Below are 14151 nucleotides of genomic sequence, written 5' to 3'. Positions count from 1 at the left end.
ACATGGAGTGTTGTCATGTAGTTTAATAGAATAATACATGGAGTGTTGCAACGCGTCATGTAGTTTAATAGAATAATACATGGAGTGTTGCAACGCGTCATGTAGTTTAATAGAATAATACATGGAGTGTTGCAATGCGTCATGTAGTTTAATAGAATAATACATGGAGTGTTGCAATGCGTCATGTAGTTTAATAGAATAATACATGGAGTGTTGCAATGCGTCATGTAGTTTAATAGAATAATACATGGAGTGTTGCAACGCGTCATGTAGTTTAATAGAATAATACATGGAGTGTTGTAACGCGTCATGTAGTTTAATAGAATAATACATGGAGTGTTGTAACGCGTCATGTAGTTTAATAGAATAATACATGGAGTGTTGTAACGCGTCATGTAGTTTAATAGAATAATACATGGAGTGTTGCAACGCGTCATGTAGTTTAATAGAATAATACATGGAGTGTTGTAACGCGTCATGTAGTTTAATAGAATAATACATGGAGTGTTGTCATGTAGTTTAATAGAATAATACATGGAGTGTTGTCATGTAGTTTTCTTCACTGGGACAGTGATTGACTAGTTGTTCTGTGATGTGACTGATCCTCTGCTGGTGAAATGGGTTGCATAATGAATGAGCACATGCTGTGTACACAGCGTGCTCAGTCAGTCGTTGGTTGACACATGATCAAATCCACATGCGTCATACATGTGCTGCATGTACAGTATGTAGGCAATCAGTAACACGCTAAATGTCATCATGACATGATCATCACTCAGTTCAGGGGTGGGCAACTGGCGGCCCGGGGGCCACATGCGGCCCCCACCTTCACTTAATGCGGCCCGCATGTTAATATCAGAATACTGATATATAGTATTGATTTGAGCTGTTACAATTCCAAACGTGCTTTAATTACTTCATGACTAGTATTAAATGACTAGTACTTAATGACTATAGTATTAAAATGTTATTGTCTTTTTGTGTCCAATGTAGTTATGTTAACAGTTCATAAAGTTAACTACCGGTATAACTATAACTAAATGCATTTGAAATTCAATAAAAAGGTTACTTTTCAGGATTCCAATTCAAAAATAGCAAAAAATTATTCAGGTTTTCAATTCAAATATAGCAAAAAATAGCTGATCTACAAGCTCAAAACGCGTCACAGCACGACGCGTTTTGAGCTTTCAGATCGGCTATTTTTTGCTACGACAGTAATATGCAATGTGGCCCCTCTGGAGTGAGTGTTACTGTGGAAATATATTGGCCCTCGCCATCGTCAAAGTTGCCCACCCTTGAGTTAGTTAATGTGTCCACATGGCGTAAAGAAGTGATCAGCATTATTGCTGCACGATTTTGGCTCAAATGCGAATCTCGATTGTTTTCCTCCACAATAATTGAGTTCACGATTTTCACACGATTCTCATTTTGTCCATGACAATATTCAAACGTCATCATAAGTCAAGCACTTTGACATCAAAGTGCTTGACTTAAACCTCTCGTCTTGTCTCGTCTTGTAGCAAAAACATAAGAGTAACTCAAATGAATTGGACAGCCAACTAGTGCTCCCACTGAGCATTTTTTGGTCTAATAGACGTCTAATATTCATGGGCCGTCTAAAAATGCGACGTCTTTTTTAGATTAGACGTGTATTCTTAGATTAGACATTGATTAGCGGTTGATAGCGGTTGATAGCGGTCTATATATAGACTTCCTGACTTCTTGGTCCCTTAAATATTGTATATTGTATTAAATCCCTGTTTGTTCATTTCAACAAGGATGGTGAACCACGCCACTTGAATCAATGTGTGCGTGTGCGTGTTCGTTCATGCGTGCGTGCGCACCACGCACCATCACTAGACCGGTGTAACAGGTATGGAATACAGGGACTTATACGATACGGTAGGTCTTCGTGCTTGAGTGACATGATTTGAAATCTGATTGAAATATGCAGGCAGGCAGGCAGACTATAATGTGTGGTACAGTAATCAGTGTGGCAGACAGACAGGCTGCAATGTGTGGTACAGTAATCAGTGTGGCAGACAGACAGGCTGTAATGTGTGGTACAGTAATCAGTATGGCAGACAGACAGGCTGTAATGTGTGGTACAGTAATCAGTATGGCAGACAGACAGGCTGTAATGTGTGGTACAGTAATCAGTATGGCAGACAGACAGGCTGTAATGTGTGGTACAGTAATCAGTATGGCAGACAGACAGGCTGTAATGTGTGGTACAGTAGTAATCAGTATGGCAGACAGACAGTCTGTAATGTGTGGTACAGTAGTAATCAGTATGCATGGATGCAGCTGAGTGTATGAGGAGAGAGGACTGACTCCCTGCACGACACTTCCATTATTATTACAGTTCAATTTCATGGCCCAGTTGGATATCTAACACCACATGGATCAATCTGTGTCGTTCTGTCTCTGTCAAATTCTACTAATTAAATGGCTGCTGCCATTTGCATGTGTGCGTGTGCGTGTGTGTGTGTGTGTGTGTGCCATGCACCATCACTAGACCGGTGTAACAGGTATGGAATACAGGGACTTATACGATACGGTAGGTCTTCGTGCTTGAGTGACATGATTTGAAATCTGATTGAAATATGCAGACAGACAGACAGGCAGGCAGGCAGGCAGGCAGGCAGGCAGACAGACAGACAGACAGACAGACAGACAGACAGACAGACAGTGTGGCAGACAGACAGGCTGTAATGTGTGGTACAGTAGTTGCGAACAAAGTGATTGCGAACGAAGTGATTGCGAACGAAGTGATTGCGAACGAAGTGATTGCGAACTATAGAAGCTGGCCTGTCTGTCTGTGTGTCTGTCTGTGTGTCACGCTGTAACACCACCCGCCCGCCACCAGAGGGCAACTGAAATTGGAACGATACAGAAGTCTCTGTGTGTGTGTGTGTGTGTGTGTGTCAGACTGCCACAACAGCTTCGTTTGCTTCCCGCTTTTACTACGCGTCTTACTTGTAATCAGTATGCATGGATGCAGCTGAGTGTATGAGGAGAGAGGACTGACTCCCTGCACGACACTTCCATTATTATTACAGTTCAATTTCATGGCCCAGTTGGATATCTGACACCACATGGATCTATCTCTGTCTGTCTCTCTGTCTCTGTCTCTGTCTCTCTGTCTCTCTCTTCTTTCTTTCTTTCTTTCTTTCTTTCTTTCTTTCTTTCTTTCTTTCTTTCTTTCTTTCTTTCTTTCTTTCTTTCTTTCTTTCTTTCTTTCTTTCTTTCTTTCTTTCTTTCTTTCTTTCTTCCTTCCTTCCTTCCTTCCTCTACTTTCTACCCCAGTTTGCTTTGAAAGGAATTCATATTTGTTCTCTGTGTCTCTGACCACTGTAAAGCACTTTGAGTAAAGCACTCTCTGCATAGAGAATCCATTACTGTAAGTATATTTTGTTCAGTGCTTCTGATGATGTCCTTGCTTAGCACGCACGCACGCATGCACGCACGCACGCACACACACACCGCAGGCACGCACGCACGCAACGTGGGCTGGTATGAACCATAGCGAGATAAGAGGCGTAGAAATCAGTAAATTAACGCAATTATAGAGGCCACAAAACAATCAATTACAAATTGTCTCTGTCTAAACAACTCTTGATTGTGTAAAGTACAACCATAATTAGCCTAATCACACATCTCATTAACAGCATGAGCGACAGCTTATTTTAATTCCAATGGGGGGGGGGGGGGGGGGGGGTGATCGTGGCAAAACAAACAAATAGCATCGTGAATTGTTTACCAAATACACACCTAGACTATGATTTATGTGTGCAGACGAAGAACAGACGAGTGTGTGTTCACAGCTATTTGAAAATAGCCAATTTAGCCATTCGGGACGGGAACCCATTTTGGTTTTAAGCATTATGTCTTACTTTAGCTATTGGCCAATTCCATACATTTTTGGGGTCCTTGACGCAAGATTTGGGATCACACTGGAATGGTTGGCACGCCAAGTTTAGTTAAAAATGTATCGGGTCCTACCCCTTCTTTGTGTACATCACTAGTGTTTACACATTCGCATTAAAAGCAAGGACAAAAATAATCATTCATAATCATGACATGAAAAATAACAAATTTCAAATCATAATTGTGGCCTACACAGCAGAGTCATCTGTCAAGCCATCATTTGCCTGGTGATATTTCATGAAGGTTTTGTCATGCCTGTATCTTGTGGCAGTTGGCGTTCTGGCCTGTGGGTGGTGCTAGAGGAAAGGTCATGGGGTCACTCACATGGTAAAGGCCATATCTTCCAGTGCATGCATCATGCATGCACTCAGCATGCTGCATTTCAAAACAGTGCAGTTTGACAAACCTCTTCTCAGAAATGCCTATAGACCTAAAGTGTCTTCAACAGTGTGTCCGGGACCCTAGGGGGTGCTCAGAGTTATTACATTCTTTGAAGGGCGCTAACTCCGTTATAGTCTGGCATTCGGAATTATGGCAGCCAAGTCTATGGACTTTAAAAGTTTGTTTAGATCACTTTAACAAACATTACCTGGCACCCCTCACTTCACACAAGTGTGATTTTTTTCCTTTTTTTCCTTTTTTTTTTTACATTAGACCCCTGCTTTAGAGGCCTACACCAGTGGTTCCCAAACTTTTTCATGTCAAGGACCCCCAAATTGACACTAATTAGCCCGCGGACCCCCATTTGAAAAGGTATAGGCCAGCAATCCCCATAAGAGAACATTTTTATGGCTCTAGCAGTGATTCTCAGTTTTACCCTCAGTTTTACATGCATTAGTCTACGGACCCCCATTTAATGGGACCCCCAATTTTATATCAATGTTAATTTAACTCTGAGAGTGTACAAACGGACCTGTTAGGGTCCATTTGGTTCCATTTGTACACTCTCAGAGTTACAGACCCATAACCCCATTTGGTTCAAACTATCATTTAGCTGGGGGACCCCCTGGAACTCCCTCAAGGACCCCCGGGGGTCCCCGAACCCCACTTTGGGAACTTAGAGGGGGGGCGGGGGGGCTAGAGAGGGTTCCAGGACTGGAGGTGGAACTTGCAGCCATTATTATAAACGCCATGTGACTCCATTCTTGCTCAGTGTGTTTCTGTGTACCGTAATTTCCGGACTATAAGCCGCTACTTTTTTCCCATGCTTTGAACCCTGCGGCCTATACAACGGTGCGGCTAATCTATGGATTTTTACAGCTAACGGTGACTAGGGGACCTTCTAAATCTATCTCTATGGCCGGCTATGGCCTCTATGCGGCTTATAGTCCAGTGCGGCTTGTATATGTACACATTTGTTTTTTTCCCTAAATTTAGCTGGTGCGGCTTATATTCAGGTGCGCTTTATAGTGAGGAAATTACGGTAGTGTGTACACTACAGAGCCGTGTGGAACGGCTTCATTCAGCTTACTGTGCTGTGGATAATGTTTCAAATCTGTCCGAGGCAAAGTCCTGCACGAGGGGTTAATGTGTAAGCTGTTTTACTGCACATGAAAGGTGCTACTGTATACATCACAGCGTTGGCAGAAGTACTCAGATTTCTGACACAATGTAGAACAACTCAACAGTGACCCCTATAGGCCACTGTTTCCCAAACAGTGGGTCGGGGTCCATTTGTGTGTCGCGGGACACATTTTTGTGGGTATCCAGTAAATATGTCCCCTTTTCTCGTTTTCTCGTTTAAAATGTTTCAAAAGATTCAAAAAACAAAAGTTAGTTTAAACAAACTAGTTTGTGTCCCGGGTAACCGTCTGGAGCTGAATGGTTTGGGAACCACTGCCCTTTAGGCCGTCCTCACAGTTACTGTGAGAGAGTGCAATCATCCAGTTCGCTAAGCAACTCAAAACAATACCAACCATTTGGCAACTTTTGGCAACTTTTTTTTTGAGGCGCTATACCCACACATTTAGCTGTGCTGCTCATTCCACGAACGCCTGGTCCTTACAAGCTGTACCTTAGAGGTCACTAATCAACGATTAAAACGATATAAATGAATCCATTTTGGGGCGGGAACCCTTTTGGTGTTTTAAACATTATGTTATACTTTAGCTATTGAAAAATAGCAGATCTACAAGCTCGTAGCGCGGCACCGAGTGCTGCGCTACGAGCTTGTAGGTCTGCTATTTTTGAAAAACCTGTGACAATGTGGCGCAAATCTTTGAATATACTTTCAGAGCAAACATTTTTAACTCAAATCTTTGCTTTTCTGGCGGGTCCCTGGAACAACATATTTGCAGATGGTGGTCAGCGGCCAATTACAAATAATCTTGGGGGTCCTTGACATGAAAATGTTTGAGAACGACTGACATAGAAACATAGGGTTTTTCAGAAAACTGTCAGGATTTAGAAGACATTTGTAGAATCGTTCCCAGGTCAAAATGGGAGGGGAGAAAGAATGTATATACATATACATATACATATACATATACATATACATATACATATACATATACATATACATACATTCATTGACACAGATATTCCTGCTTGTAATGGGTTACCGTTAAACCCAGGAGGACCCACCACTGTCTTTCTGCCTCTCAAAACAATCTGGGACTGTTCTACGCTGTGAGAAAGATTGTTATACGCTGGAAGAAAGAGGAAAAACAAACAAACAAGATAAAGTCAGTGATCAAATGTAGCGTTTTCCACTCGAGGCTCTTATCTATAGTAAGTTGAGTTGTAGACGGCGAGAGGGTTAGGCTGACTTGGCGAGAGGCGTTGCTATGGAAACTGTAAACGGTCTGGGCGGGTGGTTGCTTTGATGCTGTTAGGTCCGGTTTTTAAGACTTAAGAACAGATTCTACAAAATGTCTTGTCCTGACAGTTTTCTGAAAAAATGTTTCAGCGGTTCACTGGTGCTCAAACCTTTTCATGTCAAGGACCTCCAGAATGGCGCCGTGCTATGATCTTGTAGATCTTCTATTTTTCAACAGCTAATTAAGTTTCAAATAGAGGTTAAAGTCGTTAACATCTGAGGCGACACAGATGCGTCCTCAGGTCTATGTTGAGTTTCAACTCTGCTCTTCGTGGCAATTCTTTGATGTGCTTTTGGCTGGCCGCTGAAGTGCCTGTTTTTTTTAAATCCCTTCTCAAAACGCATCGTTATATATTCCTTGGCTTTTTTCACTTGCTATGAGAGATTCTTTTGCCTTCCCATTGAGAACAAACGCAGACCACAGTTCAGACTCTACAGAAGCAAGACTACCCTACCCCCTGAGATAGCACTTTTGTAGACTTAGATAGCATTTGACAGACTTATACCTAGACAGAACTAGAATTGCATTGTATGTAGTCACAGCACTTTATAGTATATATGTATAGTATATATGTATACTTTATATGTATAGTTTCATTATATAGATATTCCACAATTTCCACTGTTACGTTCTTAGCTTATGCATTTTTCATGATAACTACTTTTTATGCATGAGATGTATTGCCATGCTTTTTGTTCTTGCTTAATGTAAATCGCTCTGGATTAAGAGCAAATGCTAAATGCCTGAATTGTAAATTGTAAGAACGTTTTTAACTCAAATCTTTGCTTCTGGGGTGGTTCCTGGAAATAGTACATATTTTTAGATGGGGGTCCGTGGCCAATTACATATAATTTGTAGGTCCTTGACATGAAATTCTGTAGTATGAAAACCACTGACAGAAACATAGGTTTTTCAGAAAACTGTCATGATTTTCAAGACATTTAGTAGAATCTGGTCTCAGTCCTAAATGGGTTAATAGTAAATGTGCATGCCCCTTTCAAAAAGCAAAGAATACAAGCTAGATCTAGTCCTTGGTTCTCCTCTGAGATGTCATCTATGCTCCACCCTGTAAGCCCCAGCGATGCTTTTTGGTAACATTTTTATTTAATTAATTACTTAATTAATATTTTCTTTTCTGTTCTTTTTTTCACCTAAACATCATCATTGATGTTCATTCTTTAGTCTTGCAATGCCATTGGTCATTATATTTGCATATACCCCCCACAGAGGCAGAAATTCACACAACTTCAAAATCTTCTTAAATGAAAATTAACCTATGACCTTTGACCGGCTTTAACCCTGATAAAAGTAATTAAAATGCCTATAATATATATTTTTTGTGATCATTAGAGTGTCTAGTTTTATTTATTATTGTGAAAGATATCCCCCAAATGTAAATGATTAATTTATTATTATTATTTTAACTTTTTTCTTTTTTTTACATAATTTCCTCTGATAAGTCCTAGTAGTACAAAGTAGTAGTAAGGTTGAAATCTTTTTAGAAATATATCCGGGTGTTGCAGCCAGGGTTATAAAAAACCAAGTCCTGGGTCTTGGCTAAAATATCGGGAGATCCCTCTCACTGGCTTGCATGGTTTTAGGCAGATGTGAATAAATTCACATCAGCTGTAGAAAAAGCTACGTCAGATTTTTACATAGATGCTATGCATGGCTGTGATTCCTTAGCTAATCTTAGCAGCTTGTAGATCTGCTATTTTCAAAAGATTTTTAGACATTTGAAAACTTTTAAATTGGACATGATTCTGCATATTGACTATACTGTACTTTTACTTTGGTACTTTGAGTCCATTTTGATGCCAATGCTTTTGTACTTAGACTCAAGTACAGTTTGAATTCTGGACTTTTACTTGTAACAGAGTATTTCTACATTGCAGTATTGATACTTTTACTGAAGTAAAGAATGGCTGTAATTCTGTGGATATATAATACATTACTAGACGGTGTGATGACTGTTTAACTCTGTGATGACTGTTTAACTCTGTGGAGCTTCATCTCCATCTTCTCTCGGTGACTCCCACATCGCACGCACGCACGCACGCACGCACGCACGCACGCACGCACGCACGCACGCGCGCGAGGAAGGTGTCCTATAGTGCGAGGAAGGTGTGCGAGGAAGGTGTCCTATAGTTCGTGCACGCACTATAGGACACCTTCCTCCATCACAGGCAATATCAACAACGATGACATGTCAACACTGTTTGTTTACGACATTACTCATAACTGTAGGAGCACTGCAGTGGTTACATTTACATACGCTGTGTGTGTGTGTGTGTGTGAGACACAGTGCCTGCCTTCTAGGTTTGTCCTTGATTCCCCCCCCCTCTCTCTCTCTGTGTGCGTGCGTGCGTGCGACTGGGTGTGTGTGCGTGCGTGCGTGCGTGCGTGCGTGCGTGCGATAAATTACCCTGCTGCGTGTGTCTCATCACTGCTCCATGTCTCATTGCCTGCTGGGGGTTGGAACAGGAAGGAACGACCTCCATTATGACTGACCTCACAACCTCTCCTGCTCACTTACTGTAGATCACTGGTGCTCGTGTGTGTGTGTGGTAGACGGTTGGGACAGTGAGCGAGGTTTAAGTCAGGTTTAGTTCATTAAGTCAGGTTTAGTTCAGTAAGTCAGTGTTAGTTCAGTAAGTCAGGTTTGGTTCAGTAAGTCAGGTTTAGTTCAGTAAGTCAGGTTTAGTTCAGTTATTCAGGTTTAGTTCAGTAAGTCAGGTTTAGTTCAGTAAGTCAGGGTTAGTTCAGTAAGTCAGGCTTAGTTCAGTAAGTCAGGTTTAGTTCAGTAAGTCAGGTTTAGTTCAGTTATTCAGGCTTAGTTCAGTAAGTCAGGTTTAGTTCAGTAAGTCAGGCTTAGTTCAGTAAGTCAGGCTTAGTTCAGTAAGTCAGGTTTAGTTCAGTAAGTCAGGTTTAGTTCAGTACGTCAAGGTTTAGTTCAGTAAGTCAGGTTTGGTTCAGTAAGTCAGGTTTGGTTCAGTAAGTCAGGTTTAGTTCAGATGAGGTGTTTTCAGGTTAAGCTGGGTAAAGCAGGCAAAGCGAGGGGAGAGTCTATTTTTAAAGGACAAACCGCCTCCCCCTCATGAATTATTCAACATGCGACCGCTTGCCCCTCCCCCCCGCTACCCGTCAAGATCAGCTGGAGGAAGTAGTGGTAGCTGCTCGGCCAATGGGATTACAACACAGGATTGGCTTTGTGTGTGCGCGTGTGTTTGTGTGTGTGTGTAAAGAGGGAGAGCAAGTCCGGACATGTAGCAAGCAGCCCCTCAGAGCTCTGTGTGTGTGTGTGTCTGTCAGTCAGTGTGTGTGTGTGTGTGTGTGTGAGAGAGAGAGAAATGTAGGGCATGTGTCTCGATCGCCCTCCCTCCTCCATCTCTCTCTCTCTCTCTCTGCATCCGTCCGTCTTTGTCTGTGGAGCTCGGTCGCCCTGGATACCAACAGACGGCTGCCATTGTCGCCGTGTTTCGCCGGCTCTTTGCTCCCCTCCTCGCCTCCGCTCGACCCGACCACCCCTCGTGGATTTACAGGAAGAAAGGGGGGCATGTGAACCCCCCCCCCCCCCCACTGGCCCACTCCACCCCAACAGGAACTATTGTTGTGTGAGGGGTGTGTGTGAGCGTGTGTGTGTGTGTGTGTGTGTGTGTGTGTGTGTGTGTGTGTTCAGGGGTCCAGCCATGAATTCGTGTTGGAAGATGAAGCTGCAGGTACAGTAGACCCACAGCAACTCCTCTTCGTTTCGTTTTGTGTCCCTGACGGTTTAATCGTGTCATTCTGTTTGTATTGGCTCTCTGGCTGCTGCGGTATAGTTTATCAAAGTGTCGCTAATAACCATGTTATTGATGGTTAGTAACAAGGATGACTGATGTGTGTTCTTAGTTGTATGTGTATGGTTGATGCAGACGGACATCTCCTGTTGTACCTCGCTCTGTTCAGCCCCTGGTCAGGTCTTTTTAAAGCAGTGCTTCTCTCAATCTGTTCAGGCCGTGACCCACCCCCAAAAATAATCACATTTGAACTGGGGACCACCCCCAAAAATAATCACATTTGAACTGGGGACCACCCCCAAAAATAATCACATTTGAACTGGGGACCACCCCCAAAAAGAATCACATTTGAACTGGGGACCACCCCCAAAAATAATCACATTTGAACTGGGGACCACCCCCAAAAATAATCACATTTGAACTGGGGACCACCCCCAAAAATAATCACGTTTGAACTGGGGACCACCCCCAAAATAATCATATTTGAACCGGGGACCCCCCCAAATAATCACATTTTAACTGGGGACCCCAACACCCTGACAAGCAGATCTAAGCTCACAACGACTGGCACTGCGAGCCGTTGTAGAGCTTGTAGATCTGCTATATTCGCAAGACCAGTTTTCATGGTACAGTTTGTTGATCACTTTTGCTGCAGTAATGGTTCTTTCTCTTTTCTTCTTTTTGGTCGAGATATTGAAACGGTTGTCATCTGGACCCGTCCGAAAATCACCACCCATATGTTTTAAAGAATACTTTCAATCATTGCAACGAACACCTAATAGTCTGATGGTCTGTGCAGTGCAGTGTTCCACTCCTTTCTATATGCCTTTATATAGCCATGTAGCATGATACATGCTCTATGTGTGTATGTGATGGAGAGAGAGAGAGAGAGAGAGAGGGGGGGGAGAGGGGAGAAAGAGGTAGGGAGGTAGAGAGAGAACAATAACAGAGGGGGGGTGGGGGTGTTATTGTTTCCTCAGAGTGGTTGGTATGTGGAGGCCTTGTGTCGCCGTGGCGATGGGTGAAGCGCTTCACTGCTGCTGCTGCTGCAATGACAGACAACACTCGGCACAAATGTGTCTGCGTCCGTGCATGGCCTTCATGTGTTGTTGTGTGCACGTGCTGTTGACAAGCATGCATGTCGCGCCGTGTGCATGTGTTTGATTGTTTGTTTTCACGCATGCATTGTGCTTGTTTCGCTCGCGTGGGCGTGCGTGCGTGCGTGTGTGCATGTCTATATGTCTTTGTATGCATACGTATCTTTTTGCATACATGCAGTGCTGTAGTCTAGGTTTTTTTCAGGCGGTATACCATAATTATTCCCTGCGCGACCTGCGCACGTACAAGCTATGCGTTCGTGCGTGGTCAGTGGATGAAATGATTAGCAGACAGTATGTGCTTTTTTTGTGCTTTTTTTGAGCGGTGCATTCCGTTCCAAAGACTGGCAGCATCTGTCTGTCTGTCTGTCTGTCTGTCTGTCTGTCTGTCTGTCTGTCTGTCTGAGAACAGCTGCAATACCGCTGGGTGACCCATACCTTCAAGTGGCACTGTTGAGCTTCATTCACACTGTGCACTATAACTATTAACAATCACCATCATCATTTTTCGACCGCGGTCGAGATCATGGATTTCACAACAATGCCACGCCAGACTTCCCGGTCCTTCATTGCCATCCCCAGTTCCTGTGTTCTTTTGGATCAGACTAGTGAAGAAACACGGGGAAGGTTGCCGTATATTAGAGGAGTCGATGGGTGGAGAGATTACAATTACTATTACTGTACTATTACAATAGTACAGTTCAGGAGTACAGTACTGAGTACAGTACTGAGTACAGTACTGAGTACAGTACAGTGCACAGTACAGAACACCGTACGGTACGGTACAGACTACACTACAGTACAGTACAGTAACTATCAAAATACAAGTATAGTTGCACCGCTCAGTTCACACGGCTGTGATTGATTTTCCCCCCAAAACGGCATGCTATGTACAGTATGTAGTGTATTTCGGTAGACTTATACACCACTGTATACGCGCATGAGGTGTTTGTTTGCATGTTTGTCTGTATGCGTACACACATACCGGTACATACATACTGTGTGTGTGTGTGTGTGTGTGTGTGTGTGTGTGTGTGTGCGTGTGTGCGTGTGTGCGTGTGTGCGTGTGTGCGCGCGTGTGCGCGTGCGTGCGTGCGTGCGTGCGTGCGTGCGCCACCAGGTGGATAGGAGTGTGTGTGATGTTTGGCAAAATGTTTAGGAGTAATATAAACATGTTTTTTTGTTTGTTTGTTTCTTGCAACAATTTTCTTTAATTTTGTTGAGGAAATGCAGAGTCAGATCACTCATAGCATCTCTGAGGATAGAATTCTGGATGAGCAGGCTACTCCTGAAAACTTTGGAAGGCAATCTTAGCTAATCAGTGTAGAATCTGAGAAATCCAACAGGCTCGTCTTGATCACATGACTACAGAGATCATGTGTACCGATTTGCGTGAGATTTGGATGAAATCTGTGCAACTAACATAAACAATGTGTTTTGCAGATATCGGCCTCATGGTGGCGCTATAACCGGCAGATGTGGAGGGATGCAGGGAAAATGTTTTTCCATGGCCTCTAGGGAGTGCGCATACATAAGTTGTCGATGCAGTTATAGGTAAAAACAGGAATGGGCCTGTTATAGCGCCACCGTGAGGCTGATTCCTGGAAATGTGCGTGTATAATTTCATGGACACTGTGTTTGTGATTTGTGGCATTTTGTTCGAATGTGAGCTTTGGAAGCCAATCTTAGCCAATCAGGATGGAAGATGGGAAATTGTGCAGATCTGTGTTGATCACATGACTATGGAGATAGTGTATACCGAATTGAACTGAGTGATGTATGGATAAAATGTGTACGAGTTATCTACAGAAATGTGTTTTGCCTAAATCGGCCTCCTGGTGGCGCTATAACAGGCCGTTGAGGAATATTTTGGGCAGAGGTTTGTCGTTGGCATCCAGGGAGTGTGTGTGCACAGTTTGGCATGGATCGGGCCAACGGTGCCGGAGATTAGCTGATAACGGACGGACGGAAGGACACACACACACACAGACGGAGTGCAAAACATACTCTCTCCCCATGCCTTCGGCCTGGTGGAGACAAAAATAGACTCATGCATGCATGCAGGTACTGCACCTGTCCTGCACGTTGATGCATACGTGCACGTTGCAAGTTAAACTCAGAGTTAAACTGTGTGTGTGTGTGTGTGTGTGTGTGTGTGTGTGTGTGTGTGTGTGTGTGTGTGTGTGTGTGTGTGTGTGTGTGTGTGTGTGTGTGTGTGTGTGTGTGTGTGTGTGTGTGTGTGTGTGTGTGTGTGTGTGTGTGTGTGTGTGTGTGTGTGTGTGTGTGTGTGTGTGTGTGTGTGTGTGTGTGCACGCGCGCCTGCTAATAGTTTACTAGTTTAGTTTATTAGATCAATATTTCAAAAATGTCACAGAGGATCACAGTGCACAATGCAATGTGTTAAGTTTTGCAAGAATAACTGCTTCACCGAATAACGATGTAGTAGAGTATTAATTTACAAGAAAACTAGAGTTACAACTAAGGTACATACCTGACACCAGCGATATAACTGAGCATATATATATA

The 14151-nt window shown here is 43.1% G+C and overlaps 1 protein-coding gene across 2 annotated transcripts in view; it reads left to right on the top strand.

Moving 5' to 3' along the window:
- marchf8 (membrane-associated ring finger (C3HC4) 8) overlaps window positions 1-14151 on the top strand; it is a 149726-nt gene that overhangs the window by 79227 nt on the left and 56348 nt on the right. The window contains exon 1 of one of the 2 annotated variants that reach the window (XM_079511750.1): window positions 10295-10468. The exons of the other annotated variant lie outside the window; for it this stretch is intronic. Coding sequence (XP_079367876.1) covers window positions 10439-10468 — 30 coding nt within the window. The 5' untranslated portion in view covers window positions 10295-10438. Of the gene's footprint in view, window positions 1-10294; window positions 10469-14151 lie in introns of those variants that run through there. 2 annotated transcript variants of the gene reach the window in all.

Source organism: Electrona antarctica, assembly GCF_951216825.1.
Source record: "Electrona antarctica genome assembly, chromosome: 10".
In the NCBI taxonomy this organism is placed as follows: domain Eukaryota; kingdom Metazoa; phylum Chordata; class Actinopteri; order Myctophiformes; family Myctophidae; genus Electrona; species Electrona antarctica.
Note: the sequence above shows the minus strand (reverse complement) of the source record. Positions and strands in the feature narration are given on the sequence as shown.